Source organism: Dunckerocampus dactyliophorus, chromosome 10, assembly GCF_027744805.1.
Source record: "Dunckerocampus dactyliophorus isolate RoL2022-P2 chromosome 10, RoL_Ddac_1.1, whole genome shotgun sequence".
NCBI classification, from domain to species: Eukaryota; Metazoa; Chordata; class Actinopteri; order Syngnathiformes; family Syngnathidae; genus Dunckerocampus; species Dunckerocampus dactyliophorus.
This window is the reverse complement of record NC_072828.1, coordinates 9,645,027-9,666,578: the sequence shown is the minus strand read 5'-3', so window position 1 is coordinate 9,666,578 and position 21,552 is coordinate 9,645,027. Positions and strand designations below refer to the sequence as shown.

Below are 21,552 nucleotides of genomic sequence, written 5' to 3'. Positions count from 1 at the left end.
ACTTTAAAGAGTTTTTTTACTCGTATTGGTCATTGATTGTATATTTTCCAGGTATACCTTTTGACTGTTAAGTTGCTGTGTAATGAGTTTAGTGTTCTTAGTATGATGACACCATGAGTCGGACTGTTTTACTGTTATATATTAATGACCTCCTGCAATTTCCAAAGGGTTGACAAGCTGATTGGCTCCTGCCAAAGAAAGAGCTACCGTTTCCTCACTGACTCGTGAGCAGCACAGTAAACAATTAGTAGTAGTTCTGAAGTAAAGGAGATGTCACATGATTAGAATTTAGCCATACATTTTTCATACCGTTGTATACGCCGCAGGGATCAAAGTTTAAGAAAAAAGTAGCGGCTTCCCAACTGAGATTGCTGCCCCCGTGACCCGGACCCAGAGAAGCGGAGGAAAATGGATGGATGGATGGATATTTCTTAGTCATTTTGATGATTTTAGATTACAGCTAATAAAAACCACAAATTCAGTATCTCATCAAATTTGACAAATTGTCAGTTTAACTACTAGTTTGCCCTCTAATCAGAAAATAAACTGCAAAAAACCCCTGAGCCTTTAGTTTGTCTCTGAGTCTGAATTGAACTGAAATCAAGTAACATTTGCATAATATTCACATTTATTGAGCACCCGCTGGATGTAAAGCGAGCGTCTGAGGCAAAGATTTTTTTGTTATGCAGAATATGCTGAAGTTTGTGTTCATTTTATACATGCTGCTACTGGCGCAATTTTTTTTTCCTGCTGGTTCTGTACATTGGGAAATATGTTGTATTTGTATTTGTACATTATTTATCCCACAGCGGGGAAATTCACTTATTGTTGGTAGATGTAACCTTCCAATTATTAAGATAATGGAAGTAAATTCATCTGTTTCATGTTTATTTTAATTGTGGATTACAAATCACTACAAATATGCTTTGTTTTAGTGGTACACAGTGAGTAAAAAGAAATTATATATTGAAAAAATGACGCATAAAAAATGTACAAACTATTGATCACAAAAAAGATATATCGAGATGCATCGATAATCGTTTTATCATCACATTGCAGGCCTCTGAATCATAATCGCATCGGGGGGATGCGTACATTATAGCGATCTTACAACTTCAACAAATATGCACATTGGCACTCACCATAACGTCATAAAATTTTATCTTTTTGCATTCTCACATAGCATTTGGGATCAAATATGAGGTCAAAGAAAAAACGGGAAAAATACAGTACAATAGTTTATCTGTACAGTGTGGGAGAAAGTTAGTATACACACAATGGTGTGTCAAACAAAATGACTAAACAATCAACAAAAATATGCAAAAACTGGGGGATTTCTAACTGTATGTTATTTTTTGAATAAAATAATGGACAGTATTATAAAAATGTAAATGTATTTACATAAAATTCAATGTAGTTATTTACATTTTTTTAAGTGCTTTGAGCCTGAGTCAATGCCGATTCTGCTGGTTGCAGGCAAATACTGTACTCACTCCTTAAGTCAAATCAACACAATGTTTCCATCCTGTTACCGAACTGAACTGTAGGGCTTGGTGGACACTATTATTCACACAGAAATGTCTGCCCAATGAATCAGGAGTTAGGCCTTTCAGCTCACAGTGTGGGCAACACCACTGTCCAACATTGCCGCTTATATGTCTATATTCCTTCCCCACCTGCAGGAGTCCTATCACTGAAATTTCCAGAGGCTCCGACCGTCAAGTCGACATGTCTGTTCTTTGTGAGTGCACACTTTGCAAGCGTATACATGCATAGAAATGAATCATGTTGCTGATCGTGTGCCTATGCTTCAGACTGAACTGCTGCCCCACTGCTCAGATGTGCCTCCGGTTGCCAGGGTGGTGCAAGAAGACGGAAAGCTGTTGATCCAGGCCCTGCTGGAGGTGAGTAACCTGACACACCCAAATCACAATGTCCTTTCAGCTTCTCCCATATCAAACTCATATCCCTTTTGTTATGCTAAGACACTCTCATGTTTTTGTTGTTTTAATTATTTAAGGGTATTGGGGGCGGGGCTTCCCGGAGCCTGATGGACCAGTTTGCAGAGGTGCTTTTCAGCCTGAACAAGCACTGCTTCTCCCTGCTGACCGTGTGGCTGAAGGTTGCGCTGCAGCCGCCAGGCTTCCCGTCGTCGCGGGTCACATCGGAACAGAAGGACAACTTTTCACAGCACATACTCAGGTAAAAACAGATGTTTTTAACCTGGAACCCCCAATGTCAAGCACATTCCGCTCCCGTGACACTGATTCACTTCCAAGCTGGAAGTTGGCTACTGTATTGTGGAAAGTATATAAATACTCTCACGCTCATTAGTTTGCATAATTACAAGACATACTGTATTTCTGAGTGTTGGCACATGGGCGAAGGAAGAAGATATTACATTGTGGTGCAAAGTAAGTAATACAATGTGAATCATGAAATCTAGTTTCACTTTTGGCCATTACAGTCTGCTTGCATTAGGACTGAGCAGTGTAGTGATCCATTACATCCAGCAAATGTAACTCAGTTTAACAAAAAAAATCATATTATCACCACCTACAGGACTGCCACATCATTTTGACTAAGGGTCTTTTTCCTCTGTCATGCAGAGAACGAGTGAACAAGAGGAGGGTGAAGGACATTGTAAAGGAATTCACACTGCTGTGCAGGGGCTTGCACGGCACAGAATACGCTGCCGAGTACTGACTACTTGTAGTAGGCACATGGACTTTCATCGAAGCCGTGACCTCCGCCCTAAGCACTTAAACAGCCGGACGCCACGATGACACAAACCCAAACATCGAGGAGATCATGATTGTAACGACTGCCCGACCACTGCAGAGCAAGACAAGACAGAACAAATCTTTCCAGCTGGGCTCTACCGTAGGATGAATGGCTCAACAAGAACACCTTTGTGGCTTTAGGGAGGTTGCACCTGGAAGCATGCTGCCTCACATCTCTCTCTGTGCCCCGTTCTGCCTTCTCTAGATCTTCCTGTGGCTCCTTGGTTGTTTCCTGGTGACTAGCATCCATATGACATGATAGTGGTATCGTACGTAGCTACTAGACATTCAGGATGAAACATGCAATATACATATATATAGTATATACGCACATATAGAGGGACGGAGGTGCTGCTGCTACTAGGAAGAAAGCAGTGAGGGGGAATTGTGCAAGAAAAACACCATCATAATATTTACTTGTGGATAACCTGCTTTTGCCAAATGATCAAGGTTTTGTGAATTTTGTTCCTCTTTTGTTACATGTGAGGAGCGTAGCTGCACTAAAGACAAAGTAAGCGGTCTGCAAGGATAGATGGAAGTGAAGGGAATTCCAAAAGGTGACAGTCCGCCAGTCACTGTAATTGTTAAAAATTAATCCAGTTGTGCATATTATTAGTCATGTTGCTGCGTATGTGTGTGTTCATACTTGTGTGTATGCAACGTTTGCGTGTGCAGATGCATCTTTAGCCTGACTCATTCAGTGCACTTACAGTATATCGGACCTACTGTACATGAACATAACCTCTTATCTTTTACTCAAAAGATGCTTCTTCAAGCCCACTTCTCGCATCTTCTCACCATCAGGCCGTCATCATGAGCCAGACTTTTCATACTTATCCCAAGTTGTCGTCAGGATCTCTTTCAGACATCCTGCAAGAAGCCGCATCTGAGACACAGTACAGCATTGGGAAAATACCCTTACACACAGGCAGCATCTCTCCTCTGTTATGGCTCTAGTCCCTTTCACACTGCCTGTAAAAGCAGTCTTTTTTCCACCCTTTGTTGTCAATCCTGTGTTGTCTTTCTGTATAAACGGCACGGATGAGGAATAGGGGAAACAGGTCCACCCAGCATTTTTCTGGCTTTTGAGGTGGGGCGGTGACTGTGTGTAAGGGAATACCAAAATGGCATAAACTCAGGAGACTCAGTTCTCCCATGCTTTTGTGTTGAAAGTAATTGTTGGAATTTGCACACCTGATTACCTGACTGTAGGATGCTGTGTCACTGCGAAATCGCACAGTGACTGCACTACCATGTGGCTGCATAAAAGGCACAAGTGAATAAATGCCAGATCTGCTGCTTGGATGTGGCTATTTTGCAGCATCACTGTGTGAAAGAGGCTTCAGTTGCTGCCCCCAAAGCCAGAAAATTTCCAGGGTGCCGTTCAAATGCCGGCTTTTAGAAGCAGTGTGAAAGGGGAATATTGTGTGCGTCATCCATTTTGCTAGAGACATGAAATGAAGATACATCCATGACTCTCAGCATCCAAATATACAATTCTATTTTGTGTTCTCTAATCCTGCTGTCTTATCCGAGGTGCCTGCAGAAATGTAGCATGTGTGTGTTAGTCGGGGGACATTTTGGGGACATTTTATCCTCTGCAATATTTGGACAAATAAAACAAAAAAAAATTGAACTGTGACAGACTGGATGCTCGTACTCAAGTTTGTTAAAAGGAGTGAGGGGAGGTATAAAATGTATATTGTTTTTTGTACTTTGGCTTTAATTTATTAAATATATCTTAAGACTGCAGTTGCTGATTGTCTTTACCCTGTCAGATCATATTTTAAACTTTTACATTGTCAGTCTTTGATGTGGCAGGATTGTTGACCTGCAAGAGCAATGCCTCTTGCGACGAGCCATTGCTGCCGAGGCTAGCAGTGATGCTCTATTGTGCTGTTGAAAGACCCATCCAATGAAGCACAGACTGGGATCGTCAGTCCGGAGGGATGCCTGCTGCAACATAGCCTTCATGCAGCCAGCCGAGCCGCCAGTTGATACCACTGGGGGAAAGAAGGCCAATAAATGCATTAGAAACACACAAGAAATGATGTATTGCCAACTAGACTAAACCCCACTAAATCAATTTTCTTTTGTTTTGACCTAAGATGAGTTCAAGAGTCACAAGATAGCGTTCTTAAAACCCCCTCCCTCACTGAGAAAGACACCGCGCATGCGCACATCAAGCGGCTTCCACATGGGCGTTAAGTTGGTCCATCCATGCTGCTGTCACTACTACTACTATTACCTCTCCGGCTAAAACTTTCACTTCTTGGGGCAACAACTCACGTCGTGGACTCGCGGGGTGAACGCCATCCCAACTGTAACATTCCAGAAGAAACCTTAAACTGCAGACACGTCTTCACGTAAGTTAGCTAACTTCTTTTTGAACTAGCTAGCCTGCTAAACGTGAAGCTTTTTAGCCAGTTTAGCTTCTACAACGACACAGATGCACATTTTTTAAAATTAAAAATAAAACAAAAAATGTTTTTGTGTTTCTTTTTGGTGTTGGTGTTGGTGTTGTCTCAGTACCAGAAACTGAAAGATGATGTATGTTATTGTGCCGTTGTCTATCTTGTGTGGCATCACACTTTTGTGTCACGTTTCGGAATTAAACGCTAAGCGCCTGACCCAACAGTGTGACAGGCAAAAGGCTCACAATCAGTGACTAGTTTAATCTGTGTTTGTGTGTGTGTGTGTGTGTGTGTGTGTGTCGCGCGCGCCGCGCGCGAGCGGCGTGATTGCTGTGGCAATGACATTATCTGTCTCTTCTAATTATCATGCATGAACATCACACTCTTAGCTTGCACAAAGATTTTTCTCAATGTCTCAAAAGGGGGAACAAATCTACAAACCCATACATTTTCTATACGACTTGTACACATTGGGGGTGAGTTGGAGCCTATCCCAGCTGTGGTGAGAGGCGGTTACACCTTGGACTGGTCGCCAGTCAGTAACAGGGCCACATATACAAAAACAAACACTCATGCTTATTTATGTCTGTAGACGATGTAGAGTCTCCAGTTAGCCAAACAGCAAATTTGGGGAAGTGGGAGGAACCACATTGTGAAGGCAAACCATTCATAATTAGTATTTTGTAAATGGAGCACAATTAAGAGTATTGGTAAGTCTTAGCAGTCCACAAACTCAACAAAGTCATGTGATTGTGCAGGTCTGTTGACTAATTTAACTATTTGTATCTACTTGGATTGTGTAATGCATTGTGAAAGGCCATTAGGTCATGTTTGTGTTCACACTGGTCATACAGTTTGGAGCTTGTCTATGCAGATACATTTTTTAAATCTACGCCAGTACATCGGAAATGTTTGTTCCCCCATATTGAAATACTGTTGTGAACCTCATAAAATGTATGTATTTATCTGTACAAACCACTGCGTCAGTTGCTGGAAGCAGTATTCAAAATCACCATTCAGCGCGTATATGGGATTTACAATGTGAATTAGCATTGAGCTAGCGATACGAAGCAACAGACTTGTATTTTTTTACCTTTTTTTTTATTGATGTCAGCTTATTGGTGCTTTAGTTATATTGTACTGAGCAGCCTGATTGGATGTATGGCTTGTTGCAGTATGTTTCATTTCTGATTCTATGGTTGTCCTATTTTTCCTCCTGTTAGGAAGGGGTAGCGATTCTTTTAGAGTTGGGACACCATGGAAAGATTCCGCTCAGAATAATTTATTCATCTTCATTATACAGGTGGATAGGCTCTTTTAGTAATATATATGTGTGTTAGTCCAGATGAGCGTGGGTTTGTAAGGAGGGATTTTGTCCAAAGGGGGGTGTGTGTGTGTGTGTGTGTGTGTGTGTGTCCAAAAGGTTATGTGTGGTCCAAACAATTGGAACATATGCAGTTACAAACAATGCAAAGTAAAGCAATCCAATAGCACTCACATGACACAAATAAATGCATGCACAGTACACATATCCAATCATCCTAAGTGATAAACACAAGTGAGAGCAAACATACTTGTCAGTGAGCCCAGTTAGCAAACAATTACAAGCACATGGCTCAGAAGTGCAGTCTTAATCACAGCACCATCCAAACAATACAGCTTTCATCCAGCTCCCAACACAGCTTAAATCATCAACAGCAAACACTCCCAATGCACAACATAATCCTCAAACTCACCTTGTTGAATCACATGACAACGCACACAAATGATGGACACTTCATACTCCACGTGGGAAGCAGGATCAAACTAGCAAAACTGCTACTACTGCTGAGCTAGCCATTTTCTGAGAGTGGTGCATTCAGATGCATAACGTACCTCCTCAGGCACAAGTTGCTGCTGCGTTCATGGACACTCAGTATGATCCAGTGCAAATTGCATCCACAACACTGTTACATGAATACCTTTCAACTCTGAACATTATCATCATTGTAAAGGTAGAACATTTTCTTTGTTTGTTTTCTCTCCATCAGCCATGGCTGTGATCAGGTTCTACGGTGATGAGGTGAAGGGGTGGAGCATCCAGCGGGCGGCCAAGCTCTTCCCCCAGGTGTCAATCACCACCGAGCTTTGCTACAATGTAGAGTTGACGGGTAAGGCTTACATACATTCAAAATACTCATCACTAACAATGATTCTGATCAATTATCTTCTGTTGCGCTGTAGGCTGTGACAGTCTTAGCGCAGAACACAAGAACGTTCTTCTCTGGTTGTTCCGACCTCCACTGCAGGAAGAACCTCTCTCTGAGACGCCAAAACTCAAAGAGGCCAGCGGGGCCAAACTTGTGGAGATCGGACCAAGGTACGTATAATACTGTCTTGGTATCTTGGTACTGTCTTTATTCCTGTGTTTGTATCTGGTTGTATTTTGTTGTCTTTATGTACACAATCTTCTTACAATTTGTTACCTACCCAAACAAAAAAAAATACAAATATAATAAAGTAAACCAACATACGATGCATTAATAAAATAATGTTCAAAATTATCCCAAAGTTGTTTTTTAGTTAATTTTGCTGACGTGTTCTGTAGGCTGAACTTCTCCACGGCATGGTCCACCAACGCTGTGTCCATCTGCCAGAGTGCTGGCCTCAAGGGCGTGACACGAGTGGAGCTGTCTCGAAGGTTCCTTGTCACGGTGAGCGCACGTACAAAAATCACCTGGTGCCCTGGATTACATGTATTACCATCATCATTAGTATTGGTAGTGCTGGTGAATCGTAAACCCACAACAAGAATTCTTGACCCACAATTTGAGAAACGTTGCAAACCTGCTTCTCTTAAATGGATTGGAACCCTAATTAAAACCTATTTACTCTTTTACTATACCAAAGTAAATTGAATGTGTTGTTTGTCTTCTCCCAATGACCGGTCTTTTCTTCCTCCAGCCAAAGGAGGGCACCATCATGGATGACATGAAGAAACTAATAGGCTTTCTGCACGACAGCATGACCGAGTGCATCTATGAGCATCCCATCGCTTCCTTTGCCGTGGATGCCAAACCACAGCCCGTCTTTGAGGTGGACATCCTGGGAAAGGGGCGGGAAGCATTGGAGAAGGCCAACGACGAGCTGGGTGAAATGACTTTCTTTTGTTTTATTGTTTTCCCCTCCTGTTTAACAACTTTTTAAAACTATATTATCTCAAACTGAGCCTTTTTCCTCTTTTTCTTACTTTTTTTCCTCCATGCCTTCTTTCAGTCTCGCTGCTCTCTGCCTGCTGGTGGAGGTAATAAGGTCACATGACCTGTTAACATTATTACTGAGCTGCTTCAAGTCACAAGACGGACATGCTGCTTCTCATTATCTTGCATGTGTGTGGAAGCTAACGCAACCATGACAATGACAGTTGTACTGAACTTACTGTACAAAGTTAATTCTCAGTTTTGATTAAGTACACAAAGGTATTTGTTTTTATTTATTTTTGTGGTTGATCTCCGCCAGTTTACCTTGTAGCGGAGCAGAATTGATGGCGGACAGGAAGTTACATCGGGGGTTCAGAGTTGAGTTTCAGCTTGTTGTTGGTTATGGTAGCAACAGTAACCTTTTTATTATTATTATTATTATTTATCATTTATTATTATTATTATTATTGTGAGATAATTTAAACCTGCAGTAAAAGCCGGTTGTTAAGGTCTGGTGGTTCAATGGTGGTCTCACTGAACAATTACTGACTCCTAGTGACAATGTAGTATACTACATTAACAAGTTGGTAGTCTTAATGGTTTATAGTGTATTGTATTTGTATTGTAGTTCATTTAGTCATTATGCTGAAAATGCTTTATTTAGGCAAAAAATACGTAATTTGCTTAAATATGCATATTTTTAAACTAACTAGTCAACCACTAAATGGCAATCATTTATTAATTAATGTTTGGAAAACCACAATAGAGTGAGGGAGTGATCTTCAAACTGCGGTGTAGCGGGAGACGACTGTACTTACAATTTGAAACCAAGAAAAGAAATCTGCGAATATGTGGGGGCCCGAATGCCGAATCGCAAATAGGGGGGATCTTACTGTACTGCATCATAAGGCAGCTCTTTCTCATGTTTTAGTTACTTCGTGTGTGTGTGTGTGTCTGTCACACTTTTTAAATGAAATCCTGGATGGTTGCTAGTAAGGATCTTGTGTGTCTCTGTTACCCAGGTCTGGCCTTTGACTCCTGGGATCTGGACTTCTACACCTCCATGTTCCAGAGGATTCAAAGGAATCCCACCAGTGTGGAATGTTTTGACCTGGCCCAGTCCAACAGGTACCAATGACTAAGAGGTTAAACGGTGAAAGTGCCTGAACAAACCCAGGCTTTGTGCTCAAGATGCAACTCGACAAAACCTTACATCCGCACTCAGACTTAATTGGTCCTGCGATGGTGGTTACTTACTCAACTTACTTTGTCAAGTCCGGTTTTCGGCTGAGTGCACGTTCACATGAAAGGGAGCGTTTCACGTCATATTATTCTAAGTCCGCTGAAAAGTGAATCGATACCAGCCAGTGTAGTTTACAAAAAATGAGTACGTAGTTATTATGGTGCGTTATGAGGAGTTCCCAAAAGATTATGACTGCTAAAAGCAACACTGTCGCCACCAATACAGTGAGGGAGGACTGCTGGCATGCCAGCATGCAGCGTGTGAATGCGCAAGTTAACAGTGATTATTATACTAACTATATCCTACTAGTCTTTTCATTTGTTAACGCTCAACATTGCACAACTTTGACATATTAACACTTATCCATTTAAAAAATAAATACATTAGAGCAACAACTGTCATTTTTATTATATTAATTAATAAAATATTTTAATCTGCTGTCTCTCGTTGTGACCACTAAATGACAGTGTTTTGTGTGTGATGTGTTTTGTGGCGACTTTAAAATTTTTTCCCTTTTTTTATGATAAAACAAGTGTTTTTAATGCAGTTAATTGATGCCTCCGAGTGTTTATTCCTCCAGCAAATATAGTAATATAAGAAGACTAACAGGCTCAGTACTCAAGCAGGGACTCCTGTGACATTTACATCTGCTAACATTAATTATTAATATTTCATATTACATTTTATTTCTGGTGCTCGCGTGAGCATATCTAGCGTATTCCCTCGTCTGAAAATGTATCTCACTTATAGATGGATAATATCATCAGGGAATGCTCTTTTTTTTTTTTTTTACTTTGTTTTCCATGTCCCATCGGGAACCTTGTAGGTTCTAAATAAATGGTGACGCATCTCCAACTGAGTTAAACAGTGAAACAGTAGCACTTTCATAGCTGATTTTAAGCTGAAAGCTTGGACATAACCTGGTCTTGACCAGGCTATGAGTTTAGCCTAAGTTACCATGGCGATACAGCTGCTTTAAAAGAGAGCTACCTTCGCTGAATACGCGAGTCTGGCTTTCCATTCAATACAGCACGCTAATCCACTAAACTTGCTTTGCAGAATACCCCCAAAATTAGCTGTTTTTTGTTTTGGGTTGTTTTGTTTTTTTTGTTTTTTTAAAATGTAACCAATACACACTTTGGGCCACAGCGAGCACAGTCGTCACTGGTTCTTTCGAGGCCGTGTGGTGATCGACGGCCAGGAGCAAGAGGAGACCCTATTCAGGCTCATCATGGACACGCAGAAGCACAGCAACCAGAACAATGTCATCAAGTTCTGCGACAACAGCAGGTAGGTCGGAAACAGATGTACAGGATGCTGGTTCTTTGAGTGACAACGCGAACAAGGTGTGTGCGTGTGTCTGTGTCTGTGTCTCTAGTGGTATCAAAGGAATGGTGCTGGAGTGTATGTACCCTAAAGATACGTCCCAAGCAAGTCCATATGAGAAGCGTCACTCGCTGCGACATGTCATCTTCACTGCTGAGACGCACAACTTCCCAACTGGTCAGAACACTCCAAACTTTTATATTTTTTCCACCTCCAAATAGGGCTGGGCGATATATCGATTTACTTTAAGTAAAACTAAAGATGTTTACCTAAAAAATACTACTGTTCAATTGTTTAAGTATTTTTGAGTTGCTGACATTTTAAAATTTCCTCTTAAACTGGGCACTCCCATATTTTGTTCTTTTGTGCTTTTGTTATTAGCTGAGGATTTGGGCATAGCTAAAGGTTTGTTATAAAAAAGATTATATTTGACTTTTTCTATATTTCAAAAAGAGAATGGCCTACTTTATTTTAGCGGTTATTTTTAGACACGATTTTTTTTTATGTGCATCTATTAATGTGAAGCTTTAAAACTTCACAAACAAAAAACATCCTCATTTTAAATATTTATTTTAATAAAACAACTTGACACGCATGTTTGGCTTTGATTTTTTTCTAAACTCTTTTTACAGAAAAAAAATTGGGATGCATATATTGTATATCAATATTCAACCTAAATATGTCGGTATATGAGTTTTGGTCCCTATTGCTCAGCCCTACCTCCCAATTAATCACTTCTATCTCCAACTTTCAGGGGTTGCGCCGTTCAGCGGTGCTACCACAGGAACCGGGGGTCGCATCAGAGATGTCCAGAGTGCCGGGCGGGGAGGCCACGTCATCGCAGGCACAGCGGGATACTGCTTTGGAAACCTGCACATACCAGGTCCAAAAATGCCTGTGTGTTTTAAAGGAGTTTAAGAAGAATAAGTTTAACACCTCCTGGTGTGCTCTTCAGGTTACGTCCTGCCCTGGGAGAATGAAGGAGACGGGTGGGAGTACCCAACCAGCTTCGCACCCCCGTTGCAGGTGGCCATCGAGGCCAGCGATGGCGCCTCAGACTACGGCAACAAGTTTGGGGAACCGGTGCTATCAGGTGGGGAGACAAAGCTGCACACACTAAAGTATGCAACAAAACTCTGGCTAATGTTTCCTTTGCTAGGATTTGCCCGTTCTTTCGGCATGCAGCTGCCCAGCGGGGAGCGACGAGAGTGGATTAAGCCCATCATGTTTAGTGGTGGTCTCGGCTCTATTGAGGATGCACACGTGAAGAAGGAGCAGCCAGAGACTGGTAACATTTTACTGTTATTTTTTTTACCTGATTTTTCAAAGAGTAGTAATGTAGAAGATTGATTGTATTTTGGAAAGAGGTTTTGTATTGAATCTCATCAGATCAGGTCCAAACTGAAAGCGTTCCACTGAAGGCTGCATATGGAAAATGTGAAGGGTGTGAGGGCCTACTATGATATTCTTCTCATTTGAACTCATTAAACATGCTATTATCAATCCATTATGGGCCAAGATATACTAAGCTCTTCATGAAATCTAAAGAAAAATAGCCTACATCCCAGCTGTATTATGGAAATTGTTGGCATGCTTATCATGACAGAGCGCATGGAAATCTTTCAAGACCATATACAGTCATCCTTTGCTTCATCGCAGTTCGAACATCATTCCTTCACTCTATCGTGGTTTTTCAAACTGTTTTGTGGTTGACTATGCCCTATTATTAGTCAAAAAATGTACATACTTAAGCAAATTGTACATGTTTTTTTTTTTTTGCCCAAATTAAGCATTTTCAAGCATAAAAGTGGCTAAATGCACTAAAACACAAGTACAGTATAAGCCATTAAAGGGATAGTTCAGATTTTTTTTTAAGTTGTATGGCATCCCCATCGGCATTGTAGTACATCAACAGTGACTTACCCCTTCCCCCAATTGGTCCCGCGAGTCCAGTTGTGGTTGGATTTCCGTGACGAGGAACGTGTAGTTCCGCTTAGTTGCTGGGACATTTAAGTAAAGAGTTTGGTTTCTCAAAACAATATGCGTTCAAAAGAGTAATACATTTGCATCATAACAATGCCTCCTCAAAAAAATCAGACCTCACAAATCAGACTGTGACTAAATGGTTGCATTTTGTGACTAAAATATGAGACATCGCGAGTAAATTTTTCATCTACTCGCGCATGTACGACCAGATAAAAATACACCCTTTGGCAAGGGATGCATGTTGTCCCTTATTACCGTGAGAATCAAAAATAGTCTGTAAAATATGGAGTCAAATGACGACAGCAGACGACGTTTCAGTCGCATTCAACCGACTTTTCTACCATCTTTGTTTACACATTTTGCCTAGCTCTCAATTTCTTCTGTCTCTCTGGCGGCAGCTAGCTAGAGTTATCCGCCTCGCTAGTCTCTGTTTTGCAGACTCCAAATGTGACTTTTTATTTTTTACCACAATGACATTTTGCCTTTAAAACAAGCAATGCAGTTCGTTCGGAGCTCATTTTGTCCCACAGGGAATCTACAAGTGGCTATCGCGTTCATGGGCTATATGCTTTTTTTAAAGTGCCACTGAACAACCTTGCTCTCTCCACTCTGATTTTGAGTAGCTCACCAAAGAATTTTTGCTTCAACTCTTATTTTTATAACTGCTCAATTCAGACATGATGCCTGTATTTAATGACAAATGAGCACAAAACAGCATAAAGACAATGAGCACACTGTTTAAGTGGAGATGTGGTTTGTACATAAAGTACAATGTAAATGTTGGCAGTCACATAAAGCACAAATGGCTCACCTGTCCTTTCTTTTTGTCAAAGTAGCTTTAATAGTGGATTAAAAATGAGGGATTACTGTACTGTAACAGGTTGTCTGCCATTTTGGTTCGTAAGGGAGGGATTTGGTCCATTTCCTTTTTTTCTGTGTATTGATGTGTTATGCTGGCCATGTTTAATTTTGTTTGTAGAGTGTGTCGTGGGCCAATAAAAATAAAAAAATTAAGAGCGGTGGACCACAAATGGCCCCCGGCCCGCACTTTAGACACCTATGCATTATACTGTGCAGGTGTACCTAATGAAGTGACAGCATTCATTCATAATGATCAATGTTCCCTCATAATCCTGTGCTGCTTCAGGGATGGAAGTGGTGAAGATTGGAGGTCCGGTGTACAGAATCGGCGTGGGAGGAGGAGCAGCTTCCTCTGTTCAAGTATGGCCACCAAAGCCACTTTGATGTGTGATCATTGACTGCACCTGATGTAGCAACATCACTACTTCAGTGTGTGTGTTTTGTCCCTACAGGTGCAAGGCGACAACTCCAGCGACAGAGACCTGGGGGCTGTGCAGAGAGGTGACGCCGAGATGGAGCAGAAGATGAATCGGGCGCTGAGGGCGTGCCTGGAACGAAGCGATGGGAACCCCATCTGCAGCATACATGACCAGGGTGCAGGAGGCAACGGTGGGAGGAGGAGCTGCTGCTGTGTGAACATTGAAGTGATGAAACACACTCAAGACCGCTTTTATCTTCAGGCAATGTTCTGAAGGAGCTGAGCGAGCCTGCTGGGGCTGTGATCTACTGCAGCAGATTTAAGGTGCACACTGTTAAATAGCATTTGAGGTTATAAAATCATCCAATCAAACATTGTTTCCTTTTAGAAAGGCGACCCCACACTGAGTGTGCTGGAGTTGTGGGGGGCGGAGTATCAGGAGAGCAACGCCCTGCTGCTCCGTCCATCAGACAGGTCCTTCCTGGAGAGGGTGTGTCAGCGAGAGAAATGTCCCGTGGATTTTGTGGGAAGCATTACCGGCGACGGCAAGGTGCGTCTCCGCCCGGATCGAGGTCATGCGTCCAAAATGACTTCTGTTATCAGGTCACCGCTTTGCTTCTTTCTCCCTCAGATTGTGCTGGTGGACGACGAGGATAAAGGTCACGAACCGGCCACCAGGGGTTGCCATCCTGTTGACTTGCAGCTGGAGTGGGTCCTGGGGAAGATGCCCCAGAAGGAGTTCAAGATGGAGCGTTTGACACCGACCCATCGGCCACTGGTTCTTCCTACCCAGCTGACGGTCAAAGACGCCCTGGAGAGAGTTTTACGTTTGCCTGCTGTGGCATCCAAGCGCTACCTGACCAATAAGGTTTTTTGTTAGATTTCTGCACAACCCATTTAGGCAGCTAGTTGAGTCGGATTTTATTGCTGGTGCAGCCAAGCCTCCTTAACAATCACAGATCGTAACCTAGACTGACCCAATAATAAATAAATACATTGATCATCCCTAGACGGGACACATTGGGAGTCTTAATACCTGTGTCTTGACGCAGGTGGACAGGTCTGTGACGGGTTTGATTGCCCAACAGCAGTGTGTCGGTCCTCTGCACACACCTTTAGCAGACGTGGCCGTTGTTGCTCTGTCGCCGTTCAGTCTCGAGGGTGCGGCCACGGCCATCGGAGAGCAGCCCATCAAAGCGCTCGTGAGTCCCGCAGCAGGGGCTCGTATGGCTGTCGGAGAGGCTCTGACCAACCTGGTGTTTGCCCGAGTCACAGCCCTGAAGGTGAGGGGCAACCTGTATTTAAAAAAAAAAAAAAAAAAAAAAAAAAAAGTATTTTCACTGTGTCAATCTCAACTTAGTTTATGATCACATGTTTCAGGATGTGAAGTGCAGTGGCAACTGGATGTGGGCTGCCAAGCTGCCTGGTGAGGGGGCGTGTCTCTGGGAGTCCTGCAAAGCCATGTGTGAGGTCATGGGTCAGCTCGGGGTGGCCATCGACGGGGGCAAAGACTCGCTCAGTATGGCCGCTCGAGTGGGGAAGGAGACTGTCAAGGCTCCAGGTATACTCTGATAGTGACCCCCACTTGAATAAACACCACACCTCAAATAGATGCCTGCTTTTTGTGCCTCCGTTGCCTGACTTTTATATGATTTCATATGATTGCTGCCACCATGTGTTTACCACAACACCGCGCCTGTAGAGCAGACATGGCATCTGTAATGCTGAAAGTGGAGTTCAAGTAGAAAATACTGCTGTAGGATAAATTCAACTTTGAAATAATCCACAAAAAGTATTGTTCAGCCTGAATGGAGATCTGTTCTCTACGTATAAGTGTACTTATAAGTATAAGCCATCATACGTGTTTTTAGTTTTGGTTGCTTGGTTTTTATGCTCTCGCTCTGCTTCTATTTCAGGAGCTCTGGTTATTTCCACATATGCGGTCTGTCCAGACATCAGTGCCACTGTCACACCTGATCTTGATGATCCAGATGGCACAGGTAAAATACTCACACACACACACACGCCGCAGATCTTATCTGATCTAAAGCCTTACTTTGCATCTGTCTGCAGGTGTCTTGTTGTGGGTTCCCATCAGTCCTGGCCACCACCGCCTGGGAGGTTCTGCTCTGGCTCAGTGCTACGGTCAGCTGGGAGACTGCTCTCCTGACTTGGACCGGCCAGAACTTTTGGCCGCCTGCTTCAACACCACTCAGACCCTGATAAACGGTTAGTTTGAACTTAATGCTCAACGTTGTTTGAGGGAAGCCACCCATTGCTTCTTGTATGGTACCTGTGGTTTTTTTAATAATATTTTTTTAATATATATATATATATATATATATATATATATATATATATATATATTTTTTTTTTTTTTTTTTTTTTTTTTTTTTTTTTTGCATATTCTGTTAGTGGGCCGCACGGTGGTCTAGTGGTTACCACGTTGGCCACACAGTCACAGTCTGGAGATCGGGAAGACCTGGGTTCGATTCTCCCCTGGGGCATTTATGTGTGGAGTTTGCATGTTCTCCTGTTCTCCCCGTGCATGCGTGGGTTTTCTCTGGGTACTCCGGTTTCCTCCCACATTCCAAAAACATGCATGTTAGGTTAATTGGAGACTCTAAATTGTCCATAGGTATGAATGTGAGTGTGAATGGTTGTTTGTCTATATGTGCCCGGCTGGTGACCAGTCCAGGGTGTACCCCGCCTCTTGCCCGAAGTCAGCTGAGATAGGCCCCAGCATACCCCCGCGACCCTAATGAGGAGAAGCGGTATAGAAAATGGATGGATGGATAGATATTCTGTTAGTGTGTTACTGCTGCCTAATTCAAAAATTTTAACTAGCAGTAGTCATCATTTTTATAATGACACTACTAATACTTTTTATTTAAAAGGGCCTTGACACCATGAATTATTTTCCCAATTTTTTTTTTCATGTAGAAAACAATTTGAGATTTGAAAAGAAAATCGTTTTTAATTGAAAATGACAACAATAGAAATATATAAATATAGTGTTTTACTTTTGATTTGGTATACTTGTTTGTTTTTTTTCGTGGGATCTAACACAAATAAAAAATTGAAGCATCTTTCTTTTCTTAAAGGAATTTACTTTATTTAAACACATTTAAGATTTAACATAATTCGATGTGAGGAAGATGTGTTTATTTTTTTATTCAACTAAATTATAGGATTTGAAGGATGTATACTTATTTTTTATTTTAAAAGAATAAAAAAATTAATAGGATTTGAAGGAAAATGTATGTCTTTATATTCAAATAAACTAGTATTTGAGGAAGATATATACATAGTTTTATTTGATGATTTGAGGAAGATGTACAATATTTAATTTGTGATTGCTGGTTTAATGTGATTTATCTCTCAGATCAGCTGCTGAGTGCAGGACATGATGTCAGCGATGGAGGCCTCATTTCCTGCCTGCTGGAGATGGCATTTGCGGGAAACCGCGGGATCGACGTGGACCTGTCATCACAGGGAGCCGAGGGAGGTGAGAAAGCTGGCCACCTCATTAGGTACACAGGCACAATCTTTCATACGCACCTTGTATGAGATGAGTACCTAATGAAGTGGCTATTGAGAGTGTAGTCCTCACTAAGTAGTTCATAAACCTTGACTAATGCATCGTCCTGTCGACTGTGCAGTCATGGAGCTGCTCTTCAGTGAAGAGTTGGGTCTGGTTCTGGAAGTGTCCCAGCCCGATGAAGAAAGCGTGTGCCGGCGATTCCGTGACACCGGCGTGCCATGTCACCACATTGGCAGAACCTGCGGCTTTGGTCCAGATGCCATGGTGAGATGTCACCCTCGTCACCTCCAAGATCTTCACTCGCATCTTCACATGCTTGCTTCCCCCTTGCAGGTGAAGGTGCGAGTGGACGGACAGGAAGTGCTCAGTGAACGCTTGCCCTACCTTCGAGCGCTGTGGGAGGAGACTAGTTTTCAGCTGGAGCGCCTGCAAGCCAATGAGTTGTGTGTTCAGCAGGAAGAGGAGGGGCTAGCCAGGAGAACGCAGCCTAGCTTTAAAGTGACCTTTGACCCGTCTGAAATTCCCATCTGCAAACAGCCTGGTAAGTCAGAAATGCATCTTCATCCTACAGTGGAACCTCCAAAGTGGAACGCTTCAAATGTTGTACAATATCTGAGAAAGATTTTCCTGACATCAGCAAATGTACTGTAAAGGATTAACTCCACCAGCTTGTTTGGCTTTTTTTCATAGGAAATTTTGATGCTAACCATAGAAGAGGAAATTAAACTAGAAGAGTGTCACTGATTATACTCTACACGACTGGCAGTACCCATAAAAGGCCACTAGGGGACAGTATCACTTTGCAAAAACCTTCCCGTTCCCTCTGTTTGATATATATAGTTTGTGTGTGGGTGTGTGTGTATATATTTTTGTCTTAATATTTCAACTCTATGCTCCTAAAATGACATAATTTTTCCTCATAATATTACGAGTTTATTTTCATAAAATTTTTTGTTGTTGTAATACAACTTTTTTCTTTTAAACTTTTGACTTTATTCTTGTAAAATTACAGCTCTTTTTTCCAATGCTGTTGTTTTTGTTGAATTTTCCAACTATTTCAACTTTCTTCTTGTAAATTTTCTCCTCCAAAATTTCTTCTCATATGGGTGGATGGATCATAACTTTCCCCTTTTGTTGTTTTTTTGAGTTTTCTTGTTAAATAATGTTTTTAGAATGCATGGCGGAAACAGCCACAGCCCACATTTTGGACACCCCTGTATTAGACAGTGGTTATCTTTTACACCCGTAGGACAGTTAGGAATGTTAAAAAAAAAAAAAATACTACTTTAAACAATCCCTCAACAGTTTTATGATGGTGAAACGTAATAACCTTATTTCCTTTGGGACCACAGTAATGTGAAATATTCAATGACATTTTGTATCCTGGAGCAGCAGCGCAGCCTCGTGCAGCCGTGGTGAGGGAGGAGGGCAGTAACGGAGACAGAGAAATGTCCGTCTCTCTCTACATGGCAGGCTTTGAGGTTGGGTTTTTGTTTTTTTTTTCCATTTGATGCACCAAGGAATCCATGACGTCCTCAGACACAAGCCTTTGTCTGCACTTGTGCGCAGGTGTGGGACGTCACCATGCAGGACCTGGGCTCCGCCTCCGTCACACTGGAACCCTTCAAAGCCGTGGTGTTCGTAGGAGGGTTCAGTTACGCTGACGTGCTGGGATCGGCCAAAGGCATGTACTGTAATAAGGACACGTTAATGATGACTCATATAGTACCTACATTACACTAGATTGTCTGTCTGTCACCTAAAGGTTGGGCCGCCACTGTCACCTACAACGCTACGGCCAAAGCAGAATTTGACCGCTTCCGCCAGAGGGGAGACACGCTGAGTCTGGGCGTGTGCAATGGCTGCCAGTTGCTCGCCCTTCTGGGCTGGGTGGGAGAGGGCCAGGATGGCGCTGGTGAGATGAATCTCATCAATTTTAACATGAAGACCACTTAGCTTTTGATGGTCTGAATCTTTGTGTAGTCCACTAAACCAGTGGTCCCCAAACGTTTTTGACCCACGGACCGGCTTGTGTGCCCACAAATGTCCCGCGGACCGGGAGAGGCGGAGGGGGTGTCGTACATTATAGCGATCTAATTTATCATATTTATATATTGTGTAAAACGAAGACATGAATAACATCAAATTAAAAGCACAAAATGAATGCCGACCCACCATCTACCAGTTCAAGTTCCAGCCAAGTTTTTCCAGAGAGATTATTACATCGCTGTTTGACGTGTGTAGTAAAAGGCAGTGTGCTAGCATGAACTGAGACAAATGTGCACATTAGCACTCAATAAGTCATCAAAACTTACCTTTATGCATTCCCACATAGTATCAGCATTTGACACCAAATATGAGGTGAAAGAAAAATGCTAACAATACAGTGGTAGTCTATCTGTGCGGCGAGAGCAAGTTAGCACACGCACATTGACATGCGTCAAGTGAGACGGATGTAACAGAGAGAATCCGGCCACTTTTCAAAATAAAACATAAAACAATGAAATAATGGAAATTATTTTTTCTTTCTCTGCGGCCCGGGGTTGGGGACCACTGCACTAAACAAGAACTCCTCAAAGGGGGCACCTTGATAAAGTCTGATTCATTCATTCATTGATGAATTGAAGAATGACGCTGCGATTTGTCCTCCAGCATCAGAAGTGGTGCTGACCCACAATAAGTCTGGCAGGTTCGAGTCACGCTTTGTCAGCGTTGGAATCCAAGCGTCGCCGTCCGTGTGGCTCGCCGGCATGGAGGGCTCATCTCTGGGAGTGTGGGTCGCTCACGGAGAAGGTATAGATCTGGTCCATCATGTGGTCACCCAAGGAAATGGCCTTGTCTCAAAAATAGCTATTAAAAACCATACCTTTTTAAATGTATAAATACTAGGGCTGTGAAATGATTACAATTTTAATCACAGTTTTCAAGTTAATGAATCATGATTAGTCACCATTTGCAACCATCTGTGAAATATGCCCATTTTTACTGATGATCAAGCTAAAAGATACCACACGTCTGAAAATGTATTCCTAGTACTTTAATAGTAGCACAACATTGGAATCACACTTTAACCATGTTTAACCATTTTTACAATAATTATGTTGTTATAATAACATATAATTATTATTGATTTCATCCCCTCATTCAATTGCTGCAGGTCTGATGCAATTCCGCAGCACTCAAGCTCTGGATAAGATCACCTCCGGAGGCCTCGCCCCCATCCGTTACCTCGATGACCAGGGTCAGCCCACCGAGGAGTACCCTCTGAACCCCAACGGCTCCCCACGGGGCATTGCGGGCCTCAGCTCTAAGGACGGCAGGCACCTGGCCATGATGCCCCATCCGGAGCGCTGCACGCTGGGCTGGCAGTGGCCGTGGGCCCCGCAGGACTTCAGAGCCGCCCTCAAACAACCTTCGCCGTGGCTCCGCCTATTCCGCAACGCCGCCGCATGGTGCAGCGATGCACGCTAAGGACACCGTTAATGTCTTCATTTTTATGCTCTCCGTTACTGCTCTGCTGTTTTGACTGTACTGTCACATTTTGTGCATCTAATTCCAGCAATCACTGTGTTTCTGTGTTTTTAAGGTGCCTTCACACTGCCTTTAAAAAAAAAAACAAGTAAAATATTGATTTGTACAAGCGCTACCAAAAAACAAATAAAAGTAATAAACTTTTGTTTCAAGAGAAAATAAATATTTATTTTATACATAAAAACACGAATAACATTATACGATATTTACAATGATATCAAAATGCTATGATTTAAATAGTAAATAAGAGATTATTTAAACATTGCA

The 21,552-nt window shown here is 42.3% G+C and overlaps 2 protein-coding genes across 4 annotated transcripts in view; both read left to right on the top strand.

Annotated features, from left to right (window-relative positions):
- Positions 1-4,529, top strand: part of ipo13b (importin 13b) — a 32,975-nt gene extending 28,446 nt beyond the window's left edge. The window contains exons 20-23 of one of the 2 annotated variants that reach the window (XM_054790485.1): positions 1,683-1,741; positions 1,815-1,904; positions 2,021-2,202; positions 2,610-4,529. In XM_054790485.1, the coding sequence (XP_054646460.1) occupies positions 1,683-1,741; positions 1,815-1,904; positions 2,021-2,202; positions 2,610-2,706 (428 nt within the window). In that variant the 3' untranslated portion in view covers positions 2,707-4,529. Of the gene's footprint in view, positions 1-1,682; positions 1,742-1,814; positions 1,905-2,020; positions 2,203-2,609 lie in introns of those variants that run through there. The other variant, XR_008572743.1, reaches the window with a different exon arrangement.
- Positions 4,530-4,977: 448 nt separating this feature from the next.
- Positions 4,978-21,432, top strand: pfas (phosphoribosylformylglycinamidine synthase). Of its 2 annotated transcripts, XM_054790482.1 has the most exons (28): positions 4,978-5,149; positions 7,228-7,347; positions 7,421-7,556; positions 7,785-7,890; positions 8,141-8,327; positions 9,399-9,504; positions 10,769-10,909; positions 10,998-11,122; positions 11,700-11,828; positions 11,901-12,038; positions 12,105-12,233; positions 14,079-14,152; positions 14,245-14,401; positions 14,473-14,534; positions 14,599-14,760; positions 14,842-15,078; positions 15,263-15,493; positions 15,591-15,771; positions 16,127-16,210; positions 16,284-16,439; positions 17,596-17,718; positions 17,873-18,018; positions 18,088-18,295; positions 19,147-19,235; positions 19,324-19,438; positions 19,520-19,669; positions 20,407-20,547; positions 20,912-21,432. In XM_054790482.1, exons 2-28 carry the CDS (start codon positions 7,230-7,232, stop codon positions 21,223-21,225), a joined length of 3,945 nt encoding a protein of 1,314 aa, XP_054646457.1. In that variant the 5' UTR covers positions 4,978-5,149; positions 7,228-7,229; the 3' UTR covers positions 21,226-21,432. The 2 variants fall into 2 exon arrangements, with proteins under 2 accessions (XP_054646457.1, XP_054646459.1); XM_054790484.1 differs by lacking the exons at positions 4,978-5,149; positions 7,228-7,347; positions 7,421-7,556 and adding an exon at positions 8,453-8,480.
- Positions 21,433-21,552: the final 120 nt, after the last annotated feature.